A 27,349-nucleotide genomic window follows, 5' to 3' on the forward strand; every position below is an offset into this window, starting at 1 on the left:
ACACAGAATTGCAGTTTACCATCTGCACCCTGCTTCCAAATCATTTTTTTTTTTTTTTTTTGAGATGGAGTTTTGATCTTGTTGCCAAGGCTGGAGTGCAACGGTGTGATCTCGGCTCACTGCAATCTCCACCTCCTGGATTCAAGCGACTCTCCTGCCTCAGCCTCCTGAGTAGCTGGGATTACAGGCACACGCCACCACGCCCAGCTAATTTTGTATTTTTAGTAGAGACAGGGTTTCTCCATGTTGGTCAGGCTGGTCTTGAACACCCGACCTCAGGTGATCTACCCACCTCGGCCTCCCAGAGTGCTGGGATTACAGGCATGAGCCACCATGCTCGGCCCAAATCATTTTTAAAAAATTGAACCAGTTGCCAACTTTTAAGCGCCAACAGACCACCCATAGAAATCAAGATTTCCATTTCTCTTGACAAATATAAGACCTACCACCTTGGGCATTCATCCTCACAGTTCCTGTCACTTCGCTATTGCTCCTCAATGCTGAGGATGAGGGTTGATCACCACTGATCATCGTTAATCCAGTTCACACCACTTTTTATTCACATTACCTATTTGGCTCCTCTAGACCACTGAAGTTGTCACTTCTCCTCCATCCCTTCTACCCCTTGCCTATATCCACAGTATCCTTCATGGGACTCCATTTGTTCCCCACAAGGTCCAAGAGATTACACCCACATTCTCAGCATCTTTGGACTGCACAAACTGAATGGCAACACAAAGAAGAAAACGATGAATCTTCAGCCAATATTTGGAATAGTGCCTACATCTACTGGCTTATGATCAGCTACACGATTCCAAACTCCTAGGATATTTATTTACCCACTCTTACTCCTTCCTCCCATTAAAGAAAAAAGATAACTTAGTAGACAGTAGTTGGGTCTACAGTAATTTTATTGTAACAGAGAAACCAGGCCGCAATAAGTCTACATGGTTAGAGCAGATGGTGGTTCTTTCCAGTGGGTGAAGCCTGAACCCAGCTAGCAGCACACAAAGCCTAGAATATCCTCTTTCCTGGTACCACCCTGCGCCACAACTCACGGTGTGAGATGAGTGGCTGTATACCACATTCAACAAAGGGAGGAGGTCCAACTGGGCAGAGACAACATCCCAACCAGAGAAACTTACACAATCATTCAAGAGGATGCCTAAAGTACAGTTTCCTACTCTCCACTATTCTTTGCTGAGAAAGGTGAGGGTATGGCATCAGCAGAAAATTTTGTTCTTCATTCTTAAATAAATCTCGATAGGATGGAGTTGATGGTCAGTCAAGCAGTAGAATGGGATGAAAATCTGCAGTAGTTAAAAATGTTTATACATAAGGAAAAGAACAGCAATGACAAGGGAGAAAAAGAGAGCCTTCTCTTTTTCTTACATAAGACAGGAAATTGCATTATTTTCCTTGCTGGAGTGGCAGCAGCCTCATTGGTTTTCATAAAACATCATTTCTGCAGTGCGGCCTGTTGATAAGGTTGCTCCAAGATGGGAGGACAGACACAAGGTCGACTGCTCACGACAGAACTAGGTCTTCTCTCAAAGCCTCTAACGTGTGTTATTTCTCACAAGGAACCTGACACTTCAGTTAAAGCTTCTGAAATATTGCAATGGCATAATTGACAGGTTTTTTGGTGCGATGACTTTCTTGCACATGTAAACTCTTTGAGAAAAGTTGGAGATAAAAGGACAGGGGAGAGAGTTTGGTTTAATGTTCCAGACACCAGCCACGGATGCCTCTGCCCTGTGTCACTACATGTTCTTTTTGGAGAAACATTCAAATGCTGAGTGTTACACACTGTGGTTGAAAGAAATGATCCACTCACCACCATCCACCCTCTCTCATCGTCTGTGTGAAGCTCTCAATAGCAGAGGCTGAAGACAGAAAGGTTGTCTCTGTTTCCTTGCACCAGGGACATTACTTGGTGACCTGGTGAATGGCATGGGCAAGGTAGCCCACGTTGCCGGAGGTGACCCCTGCCACAGAGATGCGGCCGTCCTTGGTCATGTAGATGGAGAACTCCTTGGTCAGTCGCTCCACCTGCAGAGAAGAAAGAGTTTGGGTACCTCTTCCCGGTAGGGGGGATTCTCCCCGGCCTGGCATGGTACAGCAGCCAACTTATTAAAGTTCTATTTCCTCGCTTAAACCCTGTTCCCAGAATTTGCTGTTAACTTGGAATAAAATAAGAATAAAAAGCTACTTTAAGGCTGGGCGTGGTGGCTCACGCCTATAATCCCAGCTATTCAGGAGGCTGAGGCAGGAGAATAGCTGGAACCTGGAACCTGGGAGGCAGAGGCTGCAGTGAGCCGAGATTGCGCCACTGCACTCCAGTCTGGGTGACAGAGTGAGACTCCATTTCGGAAAAAAAAAAAAGCTACTTTAAAGTAGGATGATGAATTCTGAGGCATAAATAGATGGGGAAAAACACCTTTAGATTCAGCAGAGCCAGGATTCAATTACAAAACAGCTATTTCTCCTGTTGCTCTCTTGGGAGAAGCAACAGTGATCATGAACATGATCAAAACAAGCTCTGCTCTTTAGAAGTTTGTGAGTTCATGGGTGATACAGAGGGGTAAACAACTAAAAAAAAAAAAGAAAGCCAAATAAATGCTAAAAAGTATTACAATACTTTTACCTAAAAGGGCTCCAAAATAACTGTTTTAATTATTTTTAGGTTAACTTTGAATAGGTGGGTGATCTATGAAGAATCCTCCTGGGGCTAGGCTCAGTGGCTCACACCTGTAATCCCAGTAGTTTGGGAGACCAATGTGGGCGGATTGCTTGAGTCCAGTAGTTCAAGACAAGCCTGGGCAACATGGCAAAGCTACGTCTCTACAAAAAATATAAAAATTAGCCAGGTGTGGTAGCATTCACTTGTAGTCCCAGCTGCTTGGGAGGCTGAGGCAGGAGGATCACTTAAGCCCTGGGAGGTGGAGGTTGCAGTGAGCTGAGATTGCACCACTACACTCCAGCCTGGGTGTCAGAGCAAGACTGTCTCAAAACAAAAACAAAAACAAAACAAAACAAAACAAAAAACCCAAAAACATTAAATAAAAAAAAGAAAAAAAAAAGAATCCTTCTGGTTTGCAAAGACTGATCAGTTAGTCTGCTGCAGAGAAATCAGAATCACTCACCTGTTCAGGCTTTAACCCTGTGAAACAGAACATGCCAATTTGGTCAGTGATGTGTTGCCAGTTGTGGGTGGAACCCTCCTTCTTGAGGTTGGAGACCAGTTGAGTCCGCATGCCAATGATGCGGTCGGCCATGCCTTTCACTTCTTGCAACCTGTAAAGAAATCCTGAGATGCAGCTTATTCTGCCTAAGCACTGACAGATATGCCGGAGTTTGCAGCATTCTTACCCCCGACCTGAGCGCTCCCCTAGCGTGCCTCAATTCTCAGGCCATGAGTGAATCACATGCTGTCACTGGCCAGGTAAGAAAGCTATTTTATAGCATTCTGTTTTATATCAGAACACTATTTCCATCAGGCAACTAAAACAGTTAACACATTTGAGTAGAGACAGTCCTTGACTTACAGTTTTTCAACTTTATGACGGCACAAAAGCAATATGCATTCAATAGAAACCGTACTTTAAGTATCCATACAGCCATTTTGTTTCTTTCAGTATGTTACTGAATAAATTACATGAGACATTCAGCACTTCATTATAAAATGGCTTTGTGTTAGATGATTTTGCTCAACTGTAGTCTAATACCTGTTCTGAGCATGTTTAAAGTATGCTAGGGTAAGCTATGATGTTTGGTAGGTTAAGCGTATTAAATGCATTTTCTTTTCCTTCCTTTTTCTAAAAAAAAAAATGTAGAGATGGGGTTTTGCCATGTTGCCCGGTTTGGTTTCAAACTCTGAGGTTCAAGCAATCCTCCTGCTTTGGCCTCCCAAAGTGCTGGGATTACAAATGTTAGCCACCACGCCTGGCCTGTTTTTTTTTTTTAAGATATAGGGTCTCAGTCTATCACCCAGCTGGAGTACAATGGTATGATCATGGCTCACTGCAGCCTCAATCTTCTAGGCTCAAGTGATCCTCCTGCCTCAGTCTCCCAAGAGGTGGGACCACAAGTGCATTCCACCATGCCTCGCTAATTTTTTTTTTTTTTGTAGAGACAGGGTCTCCCTATTTGCCCAGGTTGGTCTGGAACTCCTGGGCTCAGGTGATTCTCCCACTTTAGCCTCCCAATGTGCTAGGATTACAGACATAAGACTGGCCTTAAATGCATTTTTAATTTATGACAGGCTTACTGGGATGTAACCCCATTGTAATTGCATATGTATTAAGAAAAGTGAATGAATCACTCTAAAACCTACTAAGATTAAGGTAAAAGCTGTGGGTTAAACAAAAAAAATGACCTTATTTTTGACATGGATGAAATATACATTCTCATCTCCACAATTGAGACAATATACTACGAATCTACAATGAGCGAAGCTATCGTAGGTGGTGAAACTGTCTCTAATAAAAACACAGAAATTAGCCAGGCATGGCGGTGGGTGCCTGTGATCCCAGCTCAGGGGAGCCTGAGACAGGAGAATTGCTTGAACCCATGAGGCGGAGGTTGCAGTGAGCCGAGATTGTGGCACTGCACTCCAGCCCGGGCCACAGAGCAAGATTCTCTCAAAAACAACAACAACAACAAGAAAGTCATGTGTGTATCTTTCTCATCGGATTATAACCACCCTGAGGGTAGTCATTAACACAGTCTGGCATCTTTGTCTACTACAAACTCTCAAATTGTGTATTGAAATGCATGCACTAAAAAAAATCTTCATAACCAGAGAATATGAAAATATTTTAGAAAATATTAAGTAAAAAAAGTTTAGTATAATTCTAAGTGACAAAACCAAAACCAGTCCTGCTCATACATATATAACAGTATGTCACAACTACAGATAACAATGGGTGGCTGGGCCCGGTGGTTCACGCCTGTAATCCCAGTACTTTGGGAGGCCGAGATGAGCGGATCACCTAAGGTCGGGAGTTCGAGACCGGCCTGATCAACATGGAGAAATCCTGTCTCTACTAAAAATACAAAATTAGCTGGCCATGGTAGCACATGCCTGTAATCCCAGCTACTCCGGAGGCTGAGGCAGGAGAATCGCTTGAACCCAGGAGGCGGAGGTTGCAGTGAGGCAAGATTGTGACATTGCACTTCAGCCTGGGCAACAAGAGCAAAACTCTGTCTCAAAAACAAACAAACAAACAAAACAAAACAAAACAAAAAACCCGAAAAACCACACACACAAACTTAAAAAACAAATAAACAAAAAACAAACAAACAATGGGCAAGGGAAAAAAAAAAAGCTGAGTTAGAATAGCTAGAGTTATGGTTTTTTCCCTTTCACAAACTTTCTGAAATATACTTACATGTTAATATCATGCTGCAAAAAAATATGACTTAAAAAGTAGTCAATTTTTTGGTAAGTCTAGCGTGAACCTATTATATCATAAAGAACTATCCTGAGCTGGGTGCAGTGGCTCACAGCTGTAATCCAAGCACTTTGGAAGGCTGAGGTGGGAGGATGACTTGAGCCCAGGAGTTTGAGACTGACCTGGATAACACAGTGAGACCTTGTCTTTATAAAAAAATCAAAAGGAAAAAACAAAACAAAACAAAACAAAAAAACAAAAAAAACTATCCTGAACCAGACTCTTAGTATTTACTTTAATGTTCATGACACAGAAACTGAAGACAGAAAAATAGTTGCAACATGATGACTAGGGGAGGTACATATCAAGTTTCTTAGAGATAGCAGATTTAGCTTTTCTACCCAAGTGCTGCTCAGAGATGTGACCTCTCAACTAAGCAGCTACACAGAATAAACTCATATAACAAATCACGCCTTCCACAGGCATCATGGTTTTATAAACTCATAGAGTAGGGGTTGGCATACTTTCTGTAAATGGCCAAAGAGTAATTATTTTAGGCTTTACGGGCCATATGGTCTCTGCCTGCTACAACTGCTCACTTGGCCATGGCAGCAAAGAAGTAGCTATACAAAACGCATAAATAGATGGGTACAGCTGTGTTCCAATAAAGCTTTATTTACAAGAATAGGAAGCAAACTGGATTGACTCTCAGAACAGTTTGCCAACCCCTTTCTGGAGCAGTATTTTCTAAATTATGTGTCATGACCCATTGGTAGGTTATATTTTTATTTTTTAATTTTCTTTTAATAGAGACACAGTCTTGCTATGTTGCCCAGGCTGGTCTCGAACTCTTGGGTTCAAGGGATCCACCCACCTTGGCCTCCCAAAGTGCATGCTGGGATTATAGGTGTGAACCACGTTGCCTGGCTTAGTATGTTAAATTCAACTTAGTAAGATGCAACTGGCTGGGCATAGTGGCCTTAAATATATTTCTTATGTGGATTGTGGTCAAAAAGATTGAGTAACACTAATTCACAGAACAGATGTTGAGAGTCAGATACTACAGATAATAAAAAACAGGCTGAGTGCAGTGGTTCACACCTGCAATCTCAGCACTTAGGGAGTCCGTGGTGGGAGGATCATTTGAGCCCAGGGGTTTGAGGGAGACCAGCCTGGGCAAGACAGCCAAGTCCCTGTCTCTACAATAAAACACAAAGAAATGCAAAAATACTGATTCAATGCTAGCAATTATTAGGACACAAACAAAAATATGTTTTTAAGGAAGTTTTCCTATGTGAGGTACTTAATTTGAAACTGATTTTAGGGGAAAGCAGGTTCTATTTAACGCGGAGATAACGGAATAAAAGGAACTACCAATTAAAAATTATGTCTGTCTCTTACAGAGAAATACCAACTAATTTGGTTCAAAGTGCTAACAAATACTTGGGAGGCTGAGGCTGGAGGACTGTTTGAGGCCAGAAGTACAAAGTTACAGTGACTTAGGATTGCAACACTGCACTCCAGCTTGGGTGACAGAGCAAGACCCTGTCTCAACCAATCTCTCTTTCTCTCTCTCTCTCTCTCTCTGTGTGTGTGTGTGTGTGTGTGTGTATATATATATATATATATATATATTTGAAACAGAGTTTTGCTCTTGTTGCCCAGGCTGGAGTGCAATGGTGCAATCTCAGCTCACTGCAACCTCCGCCTCCCAGGTTCAAGCAATTCTCCTGCCTCAGCCTCCCAGGTAGCTGGGATTACAGGTATGCACCAACCACACCTGGCTAATTTTGTATTTTCAGTAGAGACGGGGTTTCTCCATGTTGGTCAGGCTGGTCTCGAACTTCCAACCTCAGGTGATCCACTCAGCTCGGCCTCCCAAAGTACTGGGATTATAGGCATGAGCCACTGCACCCGGCCTCGGTTTTTTAAACAAGGAATGCACATTTTTTGCTCCCTTCCCTGCCTTCGCATATGGAATCTATGGGGTACTGTATATCACTAGAGGTCAATTAAAAACTAGCTTTGAAGGAGCAGTGGTGGGAACAGGTGGGTGGCTGGGGAGTGGCATAAGCCTTTACCATTGTTTTCGCAAATCTGGGGTGTTCAGAATGGCAGCAGCAATCCGGGCCCCATTGAGGGGAGGGTTGGAATACATGGGACGGATCAAGATCTTCAACTGTGACTCTACCCTTTTGGCTTCATCCGCATCTTTGCAGACCATAGTGAAGGCTCCTACACGCTCACCTGAAAGACAAAAATGGATCTCGTCTTCTACTTCTACTATCTAATGTGCTAAAGCAAATCATGAGTGTATTTGCTACGTATTATCTGTTTCCATCCAAAGGACCCCAAAATAACTTTATTATAAATAAAAAGCTTTCAACAACCAGAATGGTGAACTGAGGCACAAGGAAGTTTTGAGTACTCAGAGTATTCAAAGGTATTTTTTATTGTATCTATCTTCTTGGCTGACGCATTTGTTACTTTTTGTTTAGAGAAGCAGTAATCAGTTTCCTTTGCTGGAAAAATTTAAGAATACTGAAGAATATATGGCTAAGAAAATCAGTAAAATCTACGATACCAGTCTTTCATCTTAGGGTAGGGAGGGATGTGGACATGGATGGACACACACACACACACACACACCCCCCACAAGCTCTATGCCTTCGTGGCATTCTCTCCCAGCATGAGAACATGTGTCATGCTGGGTGCCGTAGCTTACCATATAAGCCCATGTTCTTGGCGTATGACTGGCAGAGACAAACATTAATGCCCTGTTCGATGAAGTGGCGCACAGCCCAGGCATCCTTATCACCATCACCACTGGCAAAGCCTTGGTAGGCCATGTCAAAGAATGCAAAGAGATTCCTTTTCTGAGAAGGAACAAAAGATCGAAGCTTCAGCAGTCTGTCTGAAGAGGCCCTAGATGTTTATAAAAATCTGAAAGACGTTTCTGTGAGGTGGGCATGGTCCCAATAAGCACAATAAGCCTTTTCTGGGGCTAACGTAATCTTGGAAGACTCATCTTACATCCAGGGCTCACGAGACAACCTCATTAGAACCATTTTATCTTGAAAGTGCTTTCCAAATGCTGTTTCTGTCTCATTCTGTGTGCAGCTTAGATTTGACAGAAGTTAAAGAAAGGGAAACTGGCCAGGCACGGTGGCCCATGTCTATAATCCCTGCACTTTTGGAGGCCAAGGTGGGAGGACTGCTTGAGTCCAGGAGTTTGAGATCAGCCTGGGCAACAAAGTGAGATGCTGTCTCTATAAAAACTAGAAAGAATTAGCCAGGCAGGTGTGGCACACATGTCTGCAGTCCCAGCGACTCAGGGGCTGAGCTAGGAGGATTGTTTGAACCCTGGAGGTAGAGGTTGCTGTGAGCCATGACTGTGCCACTGTGTTCTGGCTTAAGGCGACAGAGTGAGACTCTGTCTCAAAAGAGAAAAAAAAAAAAGAGAGAGAGAGAGAGAAAAGAAAGGGAAATGAAAAGGAGTAAAAAGGGAAAACAGGGAGATGAGACAACAGGAATAATATTTTCCTCTCTAGGAATTTTGACTAGTGTCTTCTCTGACAGCTGTCTACACTTTTAGAGTGATCATGGCGATGCTGCAAAGGAAAGGCCATGAAAAAGTGTTTAAACAGATCACTAAGCAACCACTGACCAGGGTGAATGTAGGCATCAACAGCAGACATCCTGGGGTCAGTAGACAGGTTTTATCAGAGTTCCCTACATCCAGGATGAGGAAAAAAATTATTTTCTTTTTTCCTTTTTAGAGACAGAGTTTTGCTCTTGTTGCTCAGGCTGGAGTGCAGTGGCACGATCTCGGCTCACCACAATCTCCACCTCCTGGGTTCAAGTGATTCTCCTGCCTCAGCCTACCAAGTAGCTAGGATTACAGGCATGGGCCACTACGCCCAGTTAATTTTGTATTTTTAGTAGAGACAGGGTTTCTCCATGTTGGCCAGGCTGGTCTCGAACTGACCTCAGGTAGATCCACTTGCCTAGGCCTCCCAAAGTGCTGGGATTACAGGCGTGAGCCACTGCGCCTGGCCAGAAAAAATTACTTTCAAATGCTCATGCGTCATCAATCCCAGAACTGCTAATCACGCAAATGGGGAGCCCTTTTCTGGCAGCTTAACCACCTGTATGGACATTTCACGCAGGTTCAAGGTTAAGACTCTCTGTTAAGACATTGCCAAATTAAGCCTCCAAAGCTGGTTACTAAACACAGAACTGTCGCCAGTGAGTTCATCCTCCTCACCTTTACCACTGTTGCTATTTCCTTCCATTGTTCCGGACGCGGGTCCACTCCCGTGGGATTGTGGGCGCAGGCATGCAGAAGAAGAACACTCTGCTCTGGTATTTTCTAAAGAGAAAAACAGCCAAGAGATGACTTTGAAGCTTTAAGGCAAACAGTTTATGTGAAATGCCACAGGATTGTCATCATTTGATAAGTAACAAAGGTAACCAGAAGTTTGGGAATCACCTCTTCTCCAGTATTTTAACTCAGATATTGGAACACGGTGGGAGACATCAAATGTCTGCAAGCAAGTTTTATTCTCACCCTGAAAGCCACACTTACTGAAATATCCTCCACAGCGCCTGTGAAGTCAAAACCGCAAGTCTTGGGGTCATAATACCGATAACCTTGTAGCTGCATGCCAGCATCCCTGAAGATGGGTGTGTGGTTTCCCCAGCTTGGTTTGGGCAGAAAGACATCTCGGCTGAACTTAAAAAATCTTTGCTAAAAGATGGGACGAAAGGAAACAGAAAAATGAACAAAGGAGATGCAAAAAAATGTTGACGTGTTTTACTGAGGGAACATTTTTCTCCACCGAAACCCAGTTTCTCTCAATTGTTGAGCAGTATTGACTCAGCAGTAAGACTGCCTGGGTTGGAATAGTCTCCGACAGTTATACTGGCTGTATAGCCAAGGACCTTTCTGGGTCTTGCTTTCTTCACTTGTAAATGGGGTTAATTGTACCTCTGTCATAGGGATTAAACAAGTTAAAAGGCAAAAGCTCTCTAGTAAATAGTTTCTAGTGAACTTAATTTACCTTCATCACTACTATATCTTTCTTGTAATTTCTTTAAAGTCCTTTCATTTTTTCATCAGAGAATAGGACATCTGCAAATTCATGGAAAGAAGAAATCTACTGCATCAACAGTCAAATATACACACAACAGGAAGCCCTGTCATCTGGAATTTATAGTTCTTTCCTGAAGAAGCTTCCAGACTCACCAGAAAACTGGCTCCGATCCTTAAGGCTCCAGTTCCAGAAATGGTCTGCACAGTGACAAACTGAAGGAGAGATACCCACGGTCAGTGATGTGCGACACTCTCTATACAGGACCAGCCCAGGGCACTGCTCTGTCCAAGACCCTTCCGTACTTCAGAAGCTCATTCTTTATGGCCTGTTAGTATCATTCCATGTTACACGGGAAACTTTCAGAACACAAACATTCCTCCCCAATATGAAAAAGGGGTGAATTATATAAAAGATATAAAAAGACACTGAGAGGCTGGGTGTGGTGGCTCATGCCTGTAATCCCAGAACTTTAGGAGGCCAAGGCGGGTGAATCGCCTGAGGTCAGGAGTTCGAGACCAGCCTGGCAAACATGGCGAGATCCTGTCTCTACTAAAAATACAAAAATTAGCTGGGCATGGTGGTGCACACCTGTAATCCCAGCTACTCAAAAGGTTGAGGCACGAGAATTGCTTGAACCTGCGAGGTGGAGGATGCAGCTGTAGAGGACTACGTGCTCACAAACAGCGTGTTCCCGATAAGTCCTGCTCTCGCAAACGAAGCACCGCGTTCCCCATAAGTCCTGCTCTCGCAAACGAAGCAGGGTGTTCCCAATAAGTCCTGCTCTTGCAAACGAAGCAGGGCGTTGGGGGCCTGTTTATATGTAAACATCTTGAAAATCCAGAAAGTCAGGGAAAGGTCAGAAAAACAACAATGTGTCTTGTGACTTGGCAACATTCCACAAACGACTGTATAAAATAAAGCGGAGCGCGCCATTCGAGGCGGCCGCCATGTTTGTCTTGTCTTGTGTTGTCTTGTGTGTTCATTCCTTTGTTTAGGAAACACGCGGACCCAAACATGCAGTGAGCCGAAATCGTGCCACTGCATTCTAGTGTGGGTGAGTGAGACCCTGTCTCAAAAATAAATAAATAAACAAACAAACAAATAAATAAATAAAAAGACACTGAGAATAGTCACTACATTAAGACATTACTCTAGAATTATACAAAGTAGAATGACTCTCTAAACATCAAAGTTCCTTGAAAAGCAAGTCAACAAATATATAAGGATAACATTACAACATTTTAAAGGTTTTCTGGCCAGGCACAGTGGCTCACACCTGTAATGCCAGGACTTTGGGAGACCGAGTTGGGCGAATCACCGGAGGCTGGGAGTTCGAGATCAGCCTGAGCAACATGGAGAAACCCTGTCTCAACTAAAAATACAAAATTAGCTAGGTGTGGTGGCACATGCCTGTAATCTCAGCTACTCGGGAAGGCTGAGGCAGGAGAATTGCTTGAACCTGGGAGGCGGAGATTGTGGTGAGCTGAGGTCGTGCCATTGCACTCCAGCCTGGGCAACAAGAGCGAAACTCCATCTCAAAATAAATAAATAAGTAAATAAATAAATAAATAAATAGATAAATAAAGGTTTTCTAAGAGGTCCCCTTCTATGTGTTTTCATAATCTGAAAATATTCATGTTTTGGGTAATAGGAAGATGCCTGAGGTGAATCTGCTTATTCAAATTGGTCAGCTTTAAGGGACAAACAAGAAATCACTGTAGGTTTAAGAGGTTTTCATTTGTTGTTTTTAAAGGCATTGTAGAAGTACAAGGCTCTACAAAGCACAAATGTATTTTCTGGACTGGGGTGGCAGTAGATTAAAGAGGGAAAAACCCAACTAAAAACTTATTTTTAAATAGTTTGTCTCTGCAAACTTTGGCATGATGAAAATAAAAACCTCACTGTAGGTCTGATAATACTATGATTCACAAAGGCACAACAGCTTTTTTTTTTTTTTTGAGACAGGTCACCCTCTGCACTGTCACCCAGGCTACAGTGCAATGGCATAAACTCGGGTCATTGCAACTTCCACCTCCTGGGTTCCAGCAATCCTCCCACATCAGCCTCCCCAGTAGCTGGGACTACAGGCGTGCACCACCACATCGAGCTAATTTTTGTATTTTTAGTAGAGACGGGGGTCTCACCATATTGGCCAGGCTGTTCTCGAACTCCTGACCTCAAGTGATCCACCTGCCTCGGCCCCCGAAAGCAATGGGATTACAGGCGTGAGCCACTGCACCCGGCCGAGGCACAACTTATAAAAGACAAGTTAATGTTATTTTAAGGTAGGCCAGTTTCATACTTAGGTTATTATCTAGATGGAGCAGAGACTAGGCAAAAAAAACACATGAATTAAAAAGTACAGAAATTTTTAGGAGGGGCTAACAGGCAGTTGACTGTATGGACAGAACTAAACCACATCTATTTGATGTAGGATAATTACTACCTAACCCTGGGGTTGAGGTTGTTGTGCTTTACTCTGAGTTAACAAATTCACATGTGGACTTAGACCAGTCTTGTAAATAAAGTGTATTTATTCTGGCTTTTCAGAGGGGGAAGGGAAGAGAAAATATTGACTTAAAGTTGCTAGTTTGTATGTTTCTTCACTCCCCAGGCTCACCTAGAAAAACATACAAATGCACTCATTAAAAAACATGTTTTTTTCTAAAATAAAGTGAACCACAACGTGCACGAGTTCCCATGTTGGGAGCGTGGTCTTTTTTCTGTGTCCACACGGGCTGTGAAGGGATAGCAGAGGGCTGCCAGACTGGTTCAGTGCCCACAGTCCACCCATGGCTTGTTTCCTGCTTTTGCTGCTTTTGTGCAAGTTGGAAGCTTAGGACATGAGGGTTTGGGCTAATTGCAGGCCTAAAACTTGGCGTAGTTAACATTTCTAAAGCATATTCAATGTAAAATGAACGTAAGCAGGTAGAGACTAACAGCAAAAGTAACGTCAAATCTATCAGTCAAATGACTACCACATTTTCAGGATTACTAGTAGTACGTTTTTGGAATTGGTGTCATGTAGATTATTTTATTTAATGATGGCAATTTACTATCAAATAAGAATTATTAGAAATAGTGTGGCCTCCTCAAAACAATCATTACACACAAAATAAGTTATCTTTTCATATTTCTTAAATTTTTTTTTTTTTTGAGACAGAGTTTTGCTCTCGTTGCCTAGGCTGGAGTGCAATGGTGCGATTTCGGCTCACTGCAACCTCCACCCTCCAGGTTCAAGTGATTCTCCTGCCTCAGCCTCCCGAGTAGCTGGGATTACAGGCATGCGCCACCATGCCTGGCTAATTTTGTATTTTTAGTAGAGACGGGGTTTCTCCATGTTGGTCAGGCTGGTCTCAAACTCCCCACCTCAGATGATCCGCCCGCCTTGGCCTGCCAAAGTGCTGGGATTACAGGTGTGAGTCACCACGCCTGGCCTAAAATTGTTTAAATAACTACAAATTTGTTAAAGACCTGGGATGATGCCAGAGCCTGCTCAGCTTACCCGGCCACTCTTCAAGACTTCGCTGTTCTCACCCAGGGCTAGTTCTGCAGATGCCTTGCAAAATTCAGCCAGTCCCCCAATGGGCAGGTATTCCTTGTCCAAATTTTTTGCGGCAATCTGGGCCTCGGCCTAGACAAGAGAAAATACATTCATTGAGTTTCTTCTCCTTACTCGGAATTACTATGATTAATATTTAAAGTTTTATAAGTTAAGTTTTGGAGGTAAAGTCTTTTTTTTTGAGACAGAGTTTTGCTCTGTCACCCATGCTGGAGTACAGTCGTGTGATCTCGGCTCACTGTAACCTCCACCTCCCAGGTTCAAGTGATTGTCCTGCTTCAGCCTCCTAAGTAGCTGGGACTACAGGCACCTGCCACCATGCCTGGCTAATTTTGTATTTTTAGTAGATATGGGGTTTCACTATGTTGGCCAGGCTGGTCTCAAACTCCTGACCTCAAGTGATCCACCTGCCTCAGCCTCCCAAAGTGCTGAGACTATAGGCGTGAGCCACTGCGCCTGGCCAAACCTTTTTTTAAAATTTGAAGTTACTCTCTGAGAAGAATGGTAGGTAGAATGCTTGATAGTTTATATTGAAGAACAGAAATACTTACTTTTTAAAATTGTATTTTATTGTTTAAGTTAAGTTTTATGTGGATGGGTATGGTCTCTCTTGGTTACAATTTAACATAAAATGAGATTCTTGGAATGCACAAAACCAAGGTTTAAGAGCAACACCTAAAATAGATATAAGATGATTAAATCAAACTAAATACATACAGGAGAAGCATTTCAAGCTATATGCCAGTCTAAGAGCTTCAAAGGGTTAACAGTGATAGCCACATATCTTCGTGCTTTGGCATTGGAGGCCTGGCTGTCCCTTACTAGTTGTGTTACCCTAGGCAAGTTATTTAGCCTTCCTGAGCCTTGGTTTCCTCCTCTGTTAAATGGAGGAACTATTTCTACCTCTCACAGTGTTCAGAAGTGTGAATGAGGGTATGTACAATAGTGCTTGGTTGTGATGCAGGTTGCAGTAGCAAATACTTACTGAATAACTTAAAAAATTAGTCTAAAGGGATTTGTTACATTATTTAGTTAATGAATAAAGATGCTACTAATAAAAATATAACAAAAGAGGTGAAAAAAATTCCATAGCTCAGCAGGAAGAAAGGACGGAGCATGCCTGTGTACAAAGGTTTGATTAAGGTAATCACAGTTAGAGAAAGGGAAAATAACAATAGTAATCCACGAAGAGCTATTCCTCTCACCAAGAGACAGTGCTTAAAGTCTTGGTCATCTCGTGCACCTTCAGGATTAAACTAGACATAGCTAAGCATTTCTAAAGCATATTTAATGTCTATTTTACAGATGATCACAGAACCATAGAAAGTTCAATCTTGGAAAAAAACAGATGGTTCCAACCTCTTACCTTTACAGCCAAGGAGACTATAGCCCAGAAAACCCGAGTGATTCATGCCATTAGTGCCAGAACTAAAGCCCAGGGCTCCTGATTCCCGGTCCAGCACTATTCCTGCCACTCTCCAGGGCTCTCTTCAGTTTATTCATCCCACTCAGAAGGAGATGAATGGCAAGCTCACCTTGCGGACGCTAGGCAGCACGTAAGGCTTTCCGTTATCATCCCGGTAGGCACCAACTCCCAGATTCATCTTTTTGCTATTGGTGTCCCTCTTAAAGGCTTCAGTGACTCCCAGAATGGGATCTGGAGGTCCCATTTCCACATGGGTCCACCAGGAGCTGAAATGAGAAATACATTAGCTCGATCCCATTAGCTAGATCCAAGATCCATTTTACTTATTTATTTATGAGATAGACTCTTGCTCTGTCACCCAGGCTGCAGTGCAGTGGCGCTATCTTGGCTCACTGCAGCGTTTGCTTCTTGGGCTCAAGTGATTCTCCCGCTCCAGCCTCCTGAGTAGCTGGGATTACAGGCACGCACCACCACACCAGCTAATTTTTGTATTTTTAGTGGAGACAGGGTTTCACCATGTTGGCCAGGCTGGTTTCGAACTCCAGACCTCAGGTGATCCACTGCACCCGGCCATATTACTCTTATATGTTTAAAATTATGAAAACTACAAATTTGTGTTAAATGAAATTGAATTGCTATTCTGACAAACTTTATTTATTTATTTGAGAAAGAGTCTCACTCTGTCACCCAGGCTGGAGTGTACTGGTGTGACCCCGGCTCACTGCAGTCTCTGCCTCCTGGGTTCAAACAATTATGCCTCAGCCTCCGTGAGCCAAAACAGTATTGATTTACAGAAAATTGAACAGATAGTACAGTCCCATCTACCCTTACCCCCAGGTTTCCCCTATTAACATTTTACATTGGTATGGCACATTTGTTACAATTAATGAATCCATACTGATACATGATTTTTTTTTTTTTTTTGAGACGGAGTCTTGCTCTTTCGCCCAGGCTGGAGTGCAGTGGCCGGATCTCAGCTCACTGCAAGCTCCGCCTCCCGGGTTTACGCCATTCTCCTGCCTCAGCCTCCCGAGTAGCTGGGACTACAGGCGCCCGCCACCTCGCCCGGCTAGTTTTTTTGTATTTTTTAGTAGAGACGGGGTTTCACTGGGTTAGCCAGGATGGTCTCGATCTCCTGACCTTGTGATCCTCCCGTCTCGGCCTCCCAAAGTGCTGGGATTACAGGCTTGAGCCACCGCGCCCGGCCCATTATTATTATTATTATTTTTGAGATGAAGTTTCCCTCTTTGTCACCCAGGCTGGAGTGCAATGACGTGATCACAGCTCACTGCAACCTCTGCCTCTGGCGTTCAAGTGATTCTCCCACCTCAGCCTCCCGAGTAGCTGGGATTACAGGTGACCACCACCATACCCAGCTAATTTTTGTATTTTTGGTAGAGACGGGGTTTCACCATGTTGGCCAGGCTGGTCTCACACTCCCAACCTCAGGTGATCCACTCGCCTTGGCCTCCCAAAGTGCTGGGATTACAGGCGTGAGCCACCGCGCCTGGCCCATATATTATTAAGTCCACACATTACTTAGATTTCCTTAGTTTTTACCTATTTCTGTTCCACGATTCCATCTAGGACACCACATTACACTTAGCTGCATGTCTCCATAAGCTTCTCTTGGCTGTGACAATTTTGGGAATGCAGGTCAGGTATCTTGTAGGATGCCCCTCTACTGGAATTTGTCTGATGTTTTTCTTATTAGACTGGGGATATAGGCTTTCGGGAGAACAGTAATTGCATTTTGTAATATGCCAGCTTGATGACAATTTCTTTTTCTTTTATTTTTTTTTTGTCCAGGCGGTGGGGGATGGAATCTCACTCTGCCGCCCAGGCAGTATAGTGGCGCGATTTTGTCTCACTGCAAACTCCGCCTCCTGGGTTCAAGTGAGTCTCCTGCCTCAGCCTCCCAAGTAGCTGGGATTACAGGCGCCCACCACTACACCCAGCTAATTTTTGTATTTTTAGTAGAGATGGGGTTTTACCATGTTGGCCAGGCTGGTCTTGAACTCCTGACCTCATGTGATTTGCCCGCCTCAGCCTCCCAAAGTGTTGGGATTACAGGTGTGAGCCACTGAGCCCGGCCTTGAACACAATTTCTAAGATCTTTAGGGTAACTCATACTTTTGGTCTAATATTACAATGAATTGATTAACAGATTATTATTCATTGCACACCTAATTTCTAAGATAGACTACAGACACATTGATTGCCAAGTATAATTTAAAATTTATATATCTTTGCTTATTTTTACATGCTCAAGAGGTTATAGCTTTGAGTCATTAAAATAAAAAGATCTTTCCTTGTTGCCACTTGAAGGAGGTATAAAAGGGATATATGCGGCGGTAGAAGTTGTGCTGCGTGTGTTCACAAGTTTTGCCAGTCTGCTTAGAATGCTTGTGTAGGACTGACATCACCACCCTCCCTTCTTAATTTTCTCTGGGAAATAGAAGCTACTTTGGTTAAAAGATAAGCAATGAGTGTTGAGACCACACTAGGATCAATAGTGACAAATAAATACAACTGTGTGCTTTTAAGGAAAAAGAGTAGTATTGGTCTAAAGCAGCAGTTCTCAAACTTTTGATCTTTAGATCCTGTTATACTCTTAAAACTTACTAAAAACCCCAAAGAGCTTTTATTTATGTGGGGTATAACCACTAATACTTACTATATTAGAAAAACTGAGCAGCTTGTTATACTTACTGATTCATTTGAAAATAGCAATGATGGAAACACATTGCATGCTAACATAACTAACATGGAACTAACATGTTCCCAGGGAGAACTACCATCCTAAAGGATCAGTTTGTTTTAAATATGAAAGAGCATATGAGGACAAAACTTAGAAAGTGAATTTTGTTTATTTTTTATTTTTTTGAGATGGAGTCTTGTTCTTGTCATCCAGGCTGGAGTTCAATGGCACGATCTCAGCTCACTGCAAGCTCTGCCTCCCGGGTTCACGCCATTCTCCTGCCTCAGCCTCCCGAGTAGCTGGGACTATAGGCACCTGCCACCACGCCCGGCTAACTTTTTGTATTTTTAGTAGAGACGGGGTTTCACCATGTTAGCCAGGATGGTCTCTATCTCCTGACCTAGTGATCTGCCTGCCTTGGCCTCCCAAAGTGCTGGGATTACAAGCGTGAGCCACTGCACCCAGCCTAATTTTTGTATTTTTAGTAGAGACAGGGTTTTGCCATGTTGGCCTGGCTGGTCTCGAACTCCTGACCTTGTGGCCCACCCACCTCGGCCTCCCAAAGTGCTGAGATTACAGGTTTGAGCCACCCCCGGCCTGTTTTTTTAAATTTTTATTTAATTTTGAGACACAGTCTTGCTCTGTCACCCAGGGTGGAGTGTAGTGGAGCAATCTTGGCTCACTGCAACCTCTGTCTCTGGGTTCAAGTGATTCTTCTGCCTCAGCCTCCCAAATAGCTGCGATTACAGGTGTGTGCCACCACACCCGGCTAATTTTTGTATTTTTAGTAGAGACAGCGTTTCACCCTGTTGGCCAGGCTGGTCTTGAACTCCTGACCTCAAGTGATCCACCCACCTTCGCCTCCCAAAGTGCTGGGATTACAGGCGTGAGCCACTGCATCCAGATGTGAATTTTGTTTTGATTTATAGTAAGTGAATCTGAAAAGAAGTTAACTTTTTTGTTTTTCTTTTTTAAAGAGATGGGTCTCGGCTGGGTGCAGTGGCTCACGCCTATAACCCCAGCACTTTGGGAGGCCAAGGCAGGCAGATCACCTGAGGTCACGAGTTTGAGACCAGCCTGACCAACATGGTGAAACTCCGTCTCTATGAAAAATACAAAAATTAGCCGGGCAAGGTGGCAGGCGCCTGTAATCCCAGCTACTTGGGAGGCTGAGGCATAGGAATCACTTGAACCCAGAAGGCGGAGGTTGCAGTGAGCCAAGAACGCACCACTGCACTCCTGCCTGGGTGGTAGAGGGAGACTCAGTTTCAATAAACAAACAAAGAGATGGGTCTCACTCCGTCCCCCAGGCTGCAGTGCAGCGTTGACCTCCTAGACTCAAGCCATCCTCCCACCTCAAACAGTTGGGACTACAGGTGCACACAAGTTAACATTTTAACAAAGTTTGGCCAATCTTGATGACCTAGTTTCCTTGGTTTAGTGATTAATGACTTCACCCACAATATAAAAGTTAAAGAAAAAAAAACAAAACAAACAAACAAAAAAAACCTTCTGTGCAATCAGTTTAGATTGTAGAGATTCTCTGCCTTGCCAGAACACTTTTCTAGGCTTTATGATCTTCCAAAGCAATCATTAAGAACACTATGCTAAGGGCTGGGAACGTAAAGAAGAGTATAACACAATCCCTTACCACCTTAGTCCACTGTGGTGATCAGCAGGGAGCTACAAGCAATGCAGGCTGGGCACTGCAGGGAGATGATGGATAGTGATATACACTGACCCAGGGCATTATTATGGGATATTACTTATGGGAGCCCCGAGCAGAGGACCTAATAGCTTGGAGAAGGGAAGGAAAGTACTGCACAAGGTTAGGAAGGCTTCCTGGAGGACGTGACTTAGCAGCTGAGTGCTAAGGCTGAAAAGAAGAGAAAAAGGGCTTTCCAAGTAGAGGCTTAAGAATAAAGGCTCACGGTGAGAAAGAGCTGGGGGTTGTTGCAGGAGAATCGCCCAAGTTCTCCTAGCAATCACTTATCTACTGTGAATCAGCCACGTGTTTCAGTATGGTACCATGGAAGTTCTCCGTGTTCACCATGCTGATAAACTCATGAATTACCTCATGAATATTTCTTTCCCAACAAAGGTTCTCTTAACGTACTTGTCAGCATTCATACACCCACTCCTCCATGGGGCATACTGGATGGCAGTACAGAGTTTAATTCATGCTCTCTTGACAAGTTAAAGACTGCTGCAGTCTCAATCATTGTAATGAATTAGTGTATACAGTCAATTCTCTGTTATTTAAGGGCAGATTATTTCCAGTTTTTTTGATTTCCTAGGCTCTTATTTCTTTCAATGGTTCTTTTAGTTTGCCTTGGGTAATTTCAGTACTGGGCAAACTGCATGCATTCAAATACCAGCTCAGTCATCTGCCAGCTGTGTGAGCACTGGCAAGTAAATTAAGCCTCAACTTTCCTTACCTGTAAAATGGGGTCATAGTACTACCTATCTCGCAGGGCTGGTATAATGATGAAAAAAAACACTCAGAACCTAGATTGGCAGAGTGTGTGATGTTCGCTAATAGTCATCATTACTAAATTATCACCGCTCCACTTTTATTTGTAACCATCCTGCATCCTAGTACAGAGCCTGGTGAGGCCAGTATGTAGAGAATTCAAGGAGCATATACAGTTGTAAGATTATGACCAAATGCAGGTCCTTTCTGCTTTTCTTTCTCTTTAAATACAAAGCTAATCAAGCATGGCTGTAGCGGGAGATAATGTTAATTAGTTTAACAATAACCCACAACCCTCCGACCAACTAACCTTTTCTGCTTTTCTTTTTTTTGAGACAGAGTCTCACTGTGTTGCCCAGGCTGAATTGTAGTGGCGTGATCTCGGCTCACTGCAACCTCTACCTCCCGGCTTCAAGCGATTCTCCTGCCTCAGCCTCCCAAGTAGCTGGGATTATAGGTGCCTGGCACCACGCCCGGCTAATTTTTTTTATTTTTAGTAGAGATGCGGTTTTGCCATGTTGGCCAGGCTGGTCTTGAACCCCTGATCTAAAGTGATCTGCCCGCCTCAGCCTCCCAAAGTGCTGGGATTACAGGCATAAACCATCGCGCCGGCCCTTTTCTGCTTTTCAATTACTACCGCATAGGTTTTTCCAGAGTATCAGGAGACACTACCATTATCGCCCTTCCCCCTCACTAGTGTTGGTGCCAGTTCTTTTAATAGCTTGCCTCTCATTTTGTTGTTGTGGCTCTAGGTTGCTTGGCTGTTCCTAGTACCTAGGCGATAGTAAGAAGCACAGATACCTTAAACCAACTTCTGAACTGGGCCTGAAGAAAGCTTTCCTTATGACTTATCCACAATTCAGACCCTGAAAACATGTAGCCACCTGTCTGTCTACATCACTGTCATTAACTGCTGAGTGAAAGGAATACCCTGAATGTCAAGGACATACTAGATTATAAAAGAGAACACTTCTGGAAAACAGTTTTCATTTTTCAAAAGATGGCCTGGCTGGGCATAGTGGCGCTTGCCTGTAGTCCCAGCTACTCAGGATGCTGAGGTGGGAGGGTCACTTGAGCCTACTGTTTGAGACCAGCCTGGGCTACATAGAGACTCTGTGTCAGGAAGAAAAAAAAAAAAAGAAAAAAGAAAAAGAAAAAGCAATGGTCTGTATCCTCCAAGGCCCTCGATCAATAATAACATTGCCCACTGCTCCCTACCACAAGGGGAGAAGGCATCATTCTTGTTAAATGGTGTGAAAAGCACTTATTTTTCAAGTTCTTTAAAATGTTAAGCATAGAAACTCAGAAACCATAGCCTTGAGTCTTCTGGGATATCTCTTAAGAATTCTCAACACAATTTCAAAATACTGAATTTTTAAACAATCTAAATACAGGAGCAGGGATACTCAATTAAAAAAAAAAGTAATAAATTATGTTCATTTTACAATTACAAAGCTAGTTTTGAGATTGAACATGAAATACAGATTAAAGTACACAGGTATGAAAACCACTATCTGTTGCTTGAGACAAGCTTGATAATCCAGATCACAAAGAAAGTGGTTCTTAGCCAGAGAGAGAGGAAGGAGTTGCCTAGCTAGGGAACACTGACAATTTCTGGGGACATTTCTGTTTGCTGAAACGCTGGGGGAAAGCAGATGCTACTGGCATCTAAAAGGCACAGGCCTGGGAGGTTTTTTTAACTTTTATTTCAGGTTCACAGGTACATGCGCGTGTCCTGGGGGTTTGGTGTACAGATAATTTCATCATCTGGCTAAGAAGCACAGTACCTGACAGTTATTTTTTCTCATTCTCTCCCTCTTCCCATTCTCTACCCTCAGGTAGGCTCCAGTGTCTATTGTTCCCCTTCTAGAGGGATAAGATTTTTTTTTTTTTTTTTTGAGACAGGGTCTCACTCTGTCACCCAGGCTAGAATGCAGTGGGGTGACCACGGCTCACTGCAGCCTCCCGGGCTCAAGTGATCCTCCGTGAGTAGCAGGGACTAGGGTGCGTGCCACCATGCCTGGCTAGTTTTTTGTAGAGATGGGGTTGTGCCATATTGCCCAGGCTGGTCTCCAACTCTTGGGCTCAAGTGCTCCTCCCACCTCGGCATCCCAAAGTGCCGGGATTACAGGTGTGGGCCACGGCACCTGGCCTAGAGGGAATACTCAATTTGATTAGCCACACATTAGTAACCAGCTTTCAGCTCCTCCATGCCTTTCATTATTCCATTTCTTAACATGGTAAAGACTACACACACGTTGTAAGAACTCTGATATTTTTAAAGGAATTGAGTAGATGAAAAGAAGAGTGTTCTAGGGGCAAAATTAATGCTGATAACCTGTGACCTAGAAAGTGATTCCTATCAGTACACTTTGGATACAGGAACAAAGCCTCAAACATTGAGCAATATCGACTGGTCATCCAAGAGAGGTTAGGTACAAAGTATTCAGGTAAGCCTTTCCAATCGAAATGCATTGCAATTTCCCTGGAGCTTAAGCCTACTTAAAGTTTTAGTTTTTAAACTGCTTTTCCTCACATCTTCTCATTTTAAAATCAGAAGGGAAGTTAGTTAGCTTGCCCACAATCACAGAGCTAAAAATGGCAGAGACAATAGCACAGCTGTGATCTTTTTTTTTTTTTCTTTTTTCTTGAGACACAGTCTTGCTTTGTTGCTCAGGGTGGAGTGCAGTGGCGTGATCGGCCTGGCTCACTGCAACTCTTCACCTCTCAAGCGATCAGGCTCAAGTGATCCTCCCACCTCAGCCTCCCAAGTAGCTGGGATTCCAAGTGCACATCACCATGCCCGGCTAATTTTTTGTATTTTATGTAGAGACGGGGTCTTGCCATGTTGCCCGGCTGGTCTAGAACTCCTGAGCTCAAGCAATCCACCTGCCTCAGCCTCCCAAGTGCTAGAATTACAGGTGTGAGCTACTGCGCCTGGTCTGTGATCTTCTAACCAATGGTTATGGTACCACAGTTGCACACTGCATTTTTAAAGTCTCACAAGACCTGCTCAGTTATTCCACCAAAAAGTAATCAGAATTAAATAATTAAAAACGAATCATTATAAATCAAAATACATTAGCATCTTTTTTTTTTCTTCATTGAACTGCAACTATGTCTGATCTCATGTCACTATACATTTACAGTACAGGTCAACAAGAGAAAGTTATATTCGCAGTGTTTAGCTAAATGATACACTTGAATTTACAAAGAGTTCCACATATTTACGAAGAGTTCCAAGTATGCCATTGGATAAATCCTCAGTTCTTCAGAATAACAACTGACAAGGTTTTATTATATTAGTCATTTAAATAGAAATGTCGATGAGTTCAGTTTAAGTATTTTCCACTTTTGCCACTCGGAGCTAGGTAAAGATCACTTCCACAGTGGAAGGAGTGAAGTCTGATCTCCTTGCATGAACAGTTAACCTTCATGCTAAATAGGGCATCTGGTTCTATCATCTAATCAGGTATCATTGTTTAAATATGAAGAGTAATTCCTCAACATTAGGTGCTCAACTATTTCAAGAATTTATTTTCTGGTCAGGTGGAGTCGATCAGTCTATAATCCCAACGCTTTGGGGGGCTGATGTGGGAGGAGTCTGAGACCAACATAGGGAGAGCCTGTCTCTACAAAAAATAAAAAATTGGCTGGGTGTGGTGGTGCATGCCTGTAGTCCCAGCTACTTGGGAGGCTGAAGCAGGAGGATCACTTGAGCCTAGGAGGTCAGGATGCAGTGAGCCATGATTGTGCCACTGCACTCCAGCCTGGGCGACAGAGTGAGACCCTGTATTTAAAAAAAAAAAGAGAGATAATTTATTTTTTTTCTACATATTTTGCAGCACTATGGTTCCCCTGTGTGTTTAAGATTAGTCGAGAGAAGGAACAATAAAATCTGTAACTGGTTATGATCAATTAGTTGTAAACACCATTACACTTGGACCAGCCTATGTTCAGATTTTGATCTAAGACACAACATTAAAATGTCATACTGTATTTGTTTCTGTTGCATTAAGTGAAAAATCTGGGCTTAAAATAAAAATATCCAATATGAGAGACATGCCAGGAACTGTTAATAGTGCTGAGATGTAACAGTGAATATAAAGTAGGTGAAGTCTCCGCTCTTATGGAACTTACATTCTAGTGAGAAAAATACAGAAAAGAAACATGAGTCAGACTCTCAAACTGAAAGAATGACTAACCCTGACCCCAAGGGATTTTCACCAAGCACTAGAGCTTCAGGCGACCTAGCCAAATCCATAAAACAAGGTATTATTTTAAGATTACTACAATAGGGAAACATACTTTCTCTTGCCCGAAATTTTAAGCACTACTTTGGTTTTCCAAATTTGTTGTATAAATAACTCCTCCTGGCTCTAGTCCACTAGGTAGGCAGACTTAAAGAGGACACACGTTGACAGTGGGCCAGGAAGGAGCCAAGTCAGGAAGAGAAGAAAGTGCGAAGCCCAGGCAAAACTGTACTGCCAAGGCTGTGGGGCATTGGAAAGGACAGATCGTTCTGCTGGGCTGAAAGACACACAGCATACATTCAAACGAAAGGCCGAGCTACGCTTTGCTCCTTGCAGTTAATACCTGCTTGGGGGTGGTTTTAAAACTCAGTTCCTTATTAAGGTAGCACTTAAGGAGAGTGCTCCAAATCGGCTTCTTGAGTTGAATTAATCGTCTGGCTCCAGTCTCCACTGGGAATGAATTACTAGAGCTCGTTTCAAGCTCTGAAATTTCCCTCCATACTATTATACACGCCACAGTACGAAATTACGTTGTCATTTTTTGAGCAATGACAATTTGTCATTGTCTCTCCCTCGCCTTGTTCACAGTTGTATCGCTAGCATCTGGTCCAGAGCCTGGCTCTGAGAAACTGCAGTTACGAAACATTTACTGAATGAAAGAGCACAGGGAGATGGAGAGGAAGATTGATGGCCTCCCTGCAACCGGACCTCCTTAGGGGCAATAAGGAAAAAATAAAGGAGGCACACTACACCTCGACCCTTTCCCAAGCAAAGGCCAAACGGGCACCGGGGTCACAGGGACCTCGGAGGGTCGCAAGGTCTCGGGGATGCCGCACGCCAAGGTCGCAGATGCCGGGAGGGAAGCGAGGCCCGAATGCCGACGCCCGGGAAACCTTCCTCTCGCGCGCTTCCCGCCCAGGGCACACACGCGGCAGCCAGCCGCCGCCGGCCCACCGGCTCGGGCGGGCCGGGAGCCAGGACAGGTGCGCCCGCCGCCCCCAGGGCACCCTATCAAGGGCACGGGCGTCCCCGGGCGCCGCTGCCCCAGTACTCTCCGCACCCCTCCCACTTGAATGGGAGTCCGGGAGCCGCCGAGGGCCACACTTCCTTTCCCCAGGGATTGCGTTGCACGCCCTCTTGCAGGGCCCGGTGCGGGGACCAGAAGGATGAGGGATCCTGAGGGTCATTGTGGGGCACGGACGCTCAATCCTCAGTCCCCATTAAGGGAAAGCCGAGGGGGTGGCAGAAAAGTGTGTGTGTGTGTGAGTGACAGTGTGTGTTTGGGGGCCGGGAGGAGTGAATGTGCTGGGGTGCTCGCAGCTCAGCGGGGCAGGGCCATCGCCCTGGCTCCATCTCCTTTTCTCTTGGCTTACCTGGCTCTGGCAGAGGCCGCGGCGGCGAGGCCCGGGTGGAAGGCGGCGGCGATCCCGGAGAGGACGCGGCCGGAGTGCAGCAGGGCCATGGTGGACGGTAGGAGGGCAGTGGGCCGCCGCAGGACAGAGCAGAGGGCGAGCGGACACACACACAGGGAGCCGGCTCCTGTTTAAGGTAAGGACAACGACTTTCCCGGGCCAGAGCGGCCGCGTGCTGGGCCCGAGCTGCGTCACAGCGACCCCTGGCGGCCGGTGGGCGGAGCGGCGTGGGCTCCGCGGAGGTCGTGGAAGAGGATGACTGCACAGTTTACCTAAACCCAGCCTTCGCTGCACTTCATTCATTTAATCCAGCCGGCCGAAGAGTGGCTGCTGTTATGGCGGTTTGAAAGATGAGAAAATGGGCCGGGCTCGGTGGCTCACGCCTGTAATCCCAGCACTTTGGGAGGCCGAGGCGGGCGGATCACGAGGTCAGGAGATCGAGACCATCCTGGCTAACACGGTGAAATCCCGTCTCTACTAAAAATGCAAAAAGTTAGCCGGGCGTGGCGGCGGGCGCCTGTAGTCCCAGCTACTTAGGAGGCTGAGCCAGGAGAATGGTGGGAACCCGGGAGGCGGAGCTTGCAGTGAGCCGAGATCGTGCCACTGCACTCCAGCCTGGGCGACTGAGCAAGACTCTGTCTCAAAAAAAAAAAAAAAAAAAAAAGATGAGAAAATGTAGGTTGACATAGTTGACGTATTTTGTCTGATGCCTTACAGCCACTAGGACCCAACCAAGGTGCCTTGCTTTCAACCCTAATAGTTTCCCTAAACACAAGTCATGTCACCTCCTTCCTGAATGTTTCCTTATCCCCCACCCCTTTTTTTTTTTTTTTTTTTTTTTTTGAGATGGAGTCTCACTTTGTCACCCAGGCTGGAGTGCAGTGGCGTGATCTCGGCTCACTACAACCTCTGCCTCCTGGGTTCAAGTGATTCTCCTGCCTCAGCTCCCTGAGTAGCTGGGTTACTGGCGCCACCACTACGCCCGGCTAATTTTTGTATTTTTAGTAGAGACGGGGGTTTCACCATGTTG

General features: G+C 44.3%; 2 protein-coding genes across 4 annotated transcripts; both read right to left on the minus strand.

The window, feature by feature from the left end:
- Nucleotides 1–893: 893 nt before the first annotated feature.
- GOT2 (glutamic-oxaloacetic transaminase 2) lies at nt 894–26,472 on the minus strand. 2 transcript variants are annotated; one of them, XM_015126312.3, is made up of 10 exons: nt 26,281–26,472; nt 15,590–15,746; nt 13,998–14,126; nt 10,645–10,704; nt 9,985–10,146; nt 9,664–9,768; nt 8,122–8,272; nt 7,478–7,643; nt 3,147–3,297; nt 894–2,052 (listed from the first exon to the last, which is right to left on the minus strand). In XM_015126312.3, the coding sequence occupies exons 1-10, from the start codon at nt 26,367–26,369 to the stop codon at nt 1,930–1,932; spliced, it is 1,293 nt and encodes a 430-aa protein (XP_014981798.3). In that variant the 5' UTR covers nt 26,370–26,472; the 3' UTR covers nt 894–1,929. The 2 variants fall into 2 exon arrangements, with proteins under 2 accessions (XP_014981798.3, XP_077842467.1); XM_077986341.1 differs by lacking the exon at nt 13,998–14,126.
- LOC144338058 (uncharacterized) lies at nt 17,041–26,094 on the minus strand. Of its 2 annotated transcripts, XM_077986346.1 has the most exons (3): nt 25,660–26,094; nt 19,833–19,887; nt 17,041–17,208 (listed from the first exon to the last, which is right to left on the minus strand). In XM_077986346.1, exons 1-2 carry the CDS (start codon nt 26,092–26,094, stop codon nt 19,837–19,839), a joined length of 486 nt encoding a protein of 161 aa, XP_077842472.1. In that variant the 3' UTR covers nt 17,041–17,208; nt 19,833–19,836. The 2 variants fall into 2 exon arrangements, 1 of the variants encoding a protein (XP_077842472.1); XR_013411830.1 differs by lacking the exon at nt 19,833–19,887 and having other exon boundaries at nt 25,251–25,868.
- Nucleotides 26,473–27,349: the final 877 nt, after the last annotated feature.

This window comes from Macaca mulatta, chromosome 20, assembly GCF_049350105.2.
Source record: "Macaca mulatta isolate MMU2019108-1 chromosome 20, T2T-MMU8v2.0, whole genome shotgun sequence".
Classification (NCBI taxonomy): domain Eukaryota; kingdom Metazoa; phylum Chordata; class Mammalia; order Primates; family Cercopithecidae; genus Macaca; species Macaca mulatta.

Excerpts from the sequence above, each read along its gene's own strand:
- LOC144338058 (XM_077986346.1), bottom strand. The coding sequence starts at position 26,094 with ATGACCCTCAGGATCCCTCATCCTTCTGGTCCCCGCACCGGGCCCTGC. Across the intron at positions 19,888-25,659 it reads TTGCTTGGGAAAGGGTCGAG|TGCCCAGCCTGCATTGCTTG; the intron begins GTGTAGTGTGCC and ends ATCTCCCTGCAG.
- GOT2 (XM_015126312.3), bottom strand. The coding sequence starts at position 26,369 with ATGGCCCTGCTGCACTCCGGCCGCGTCCTCTCCGGGATCGCCGCCGCC. Across the intron at positions 10,147-10,644 it reads GGATCGGAGCCAGTTTTCTG|CAAAGATTTTTTAAGTTCAG; the intron begins GTGAGTCTGGAA and ends CCCATCTTTTAG. Across the intron at positions 2,053-3,146 it reads CAGGGTTAAAGCCTGAACAG|GTGGAGCGACTGACCAAGGA; the intron begins GTGAGTGATTCT and ends TCTTCTCTGCAG.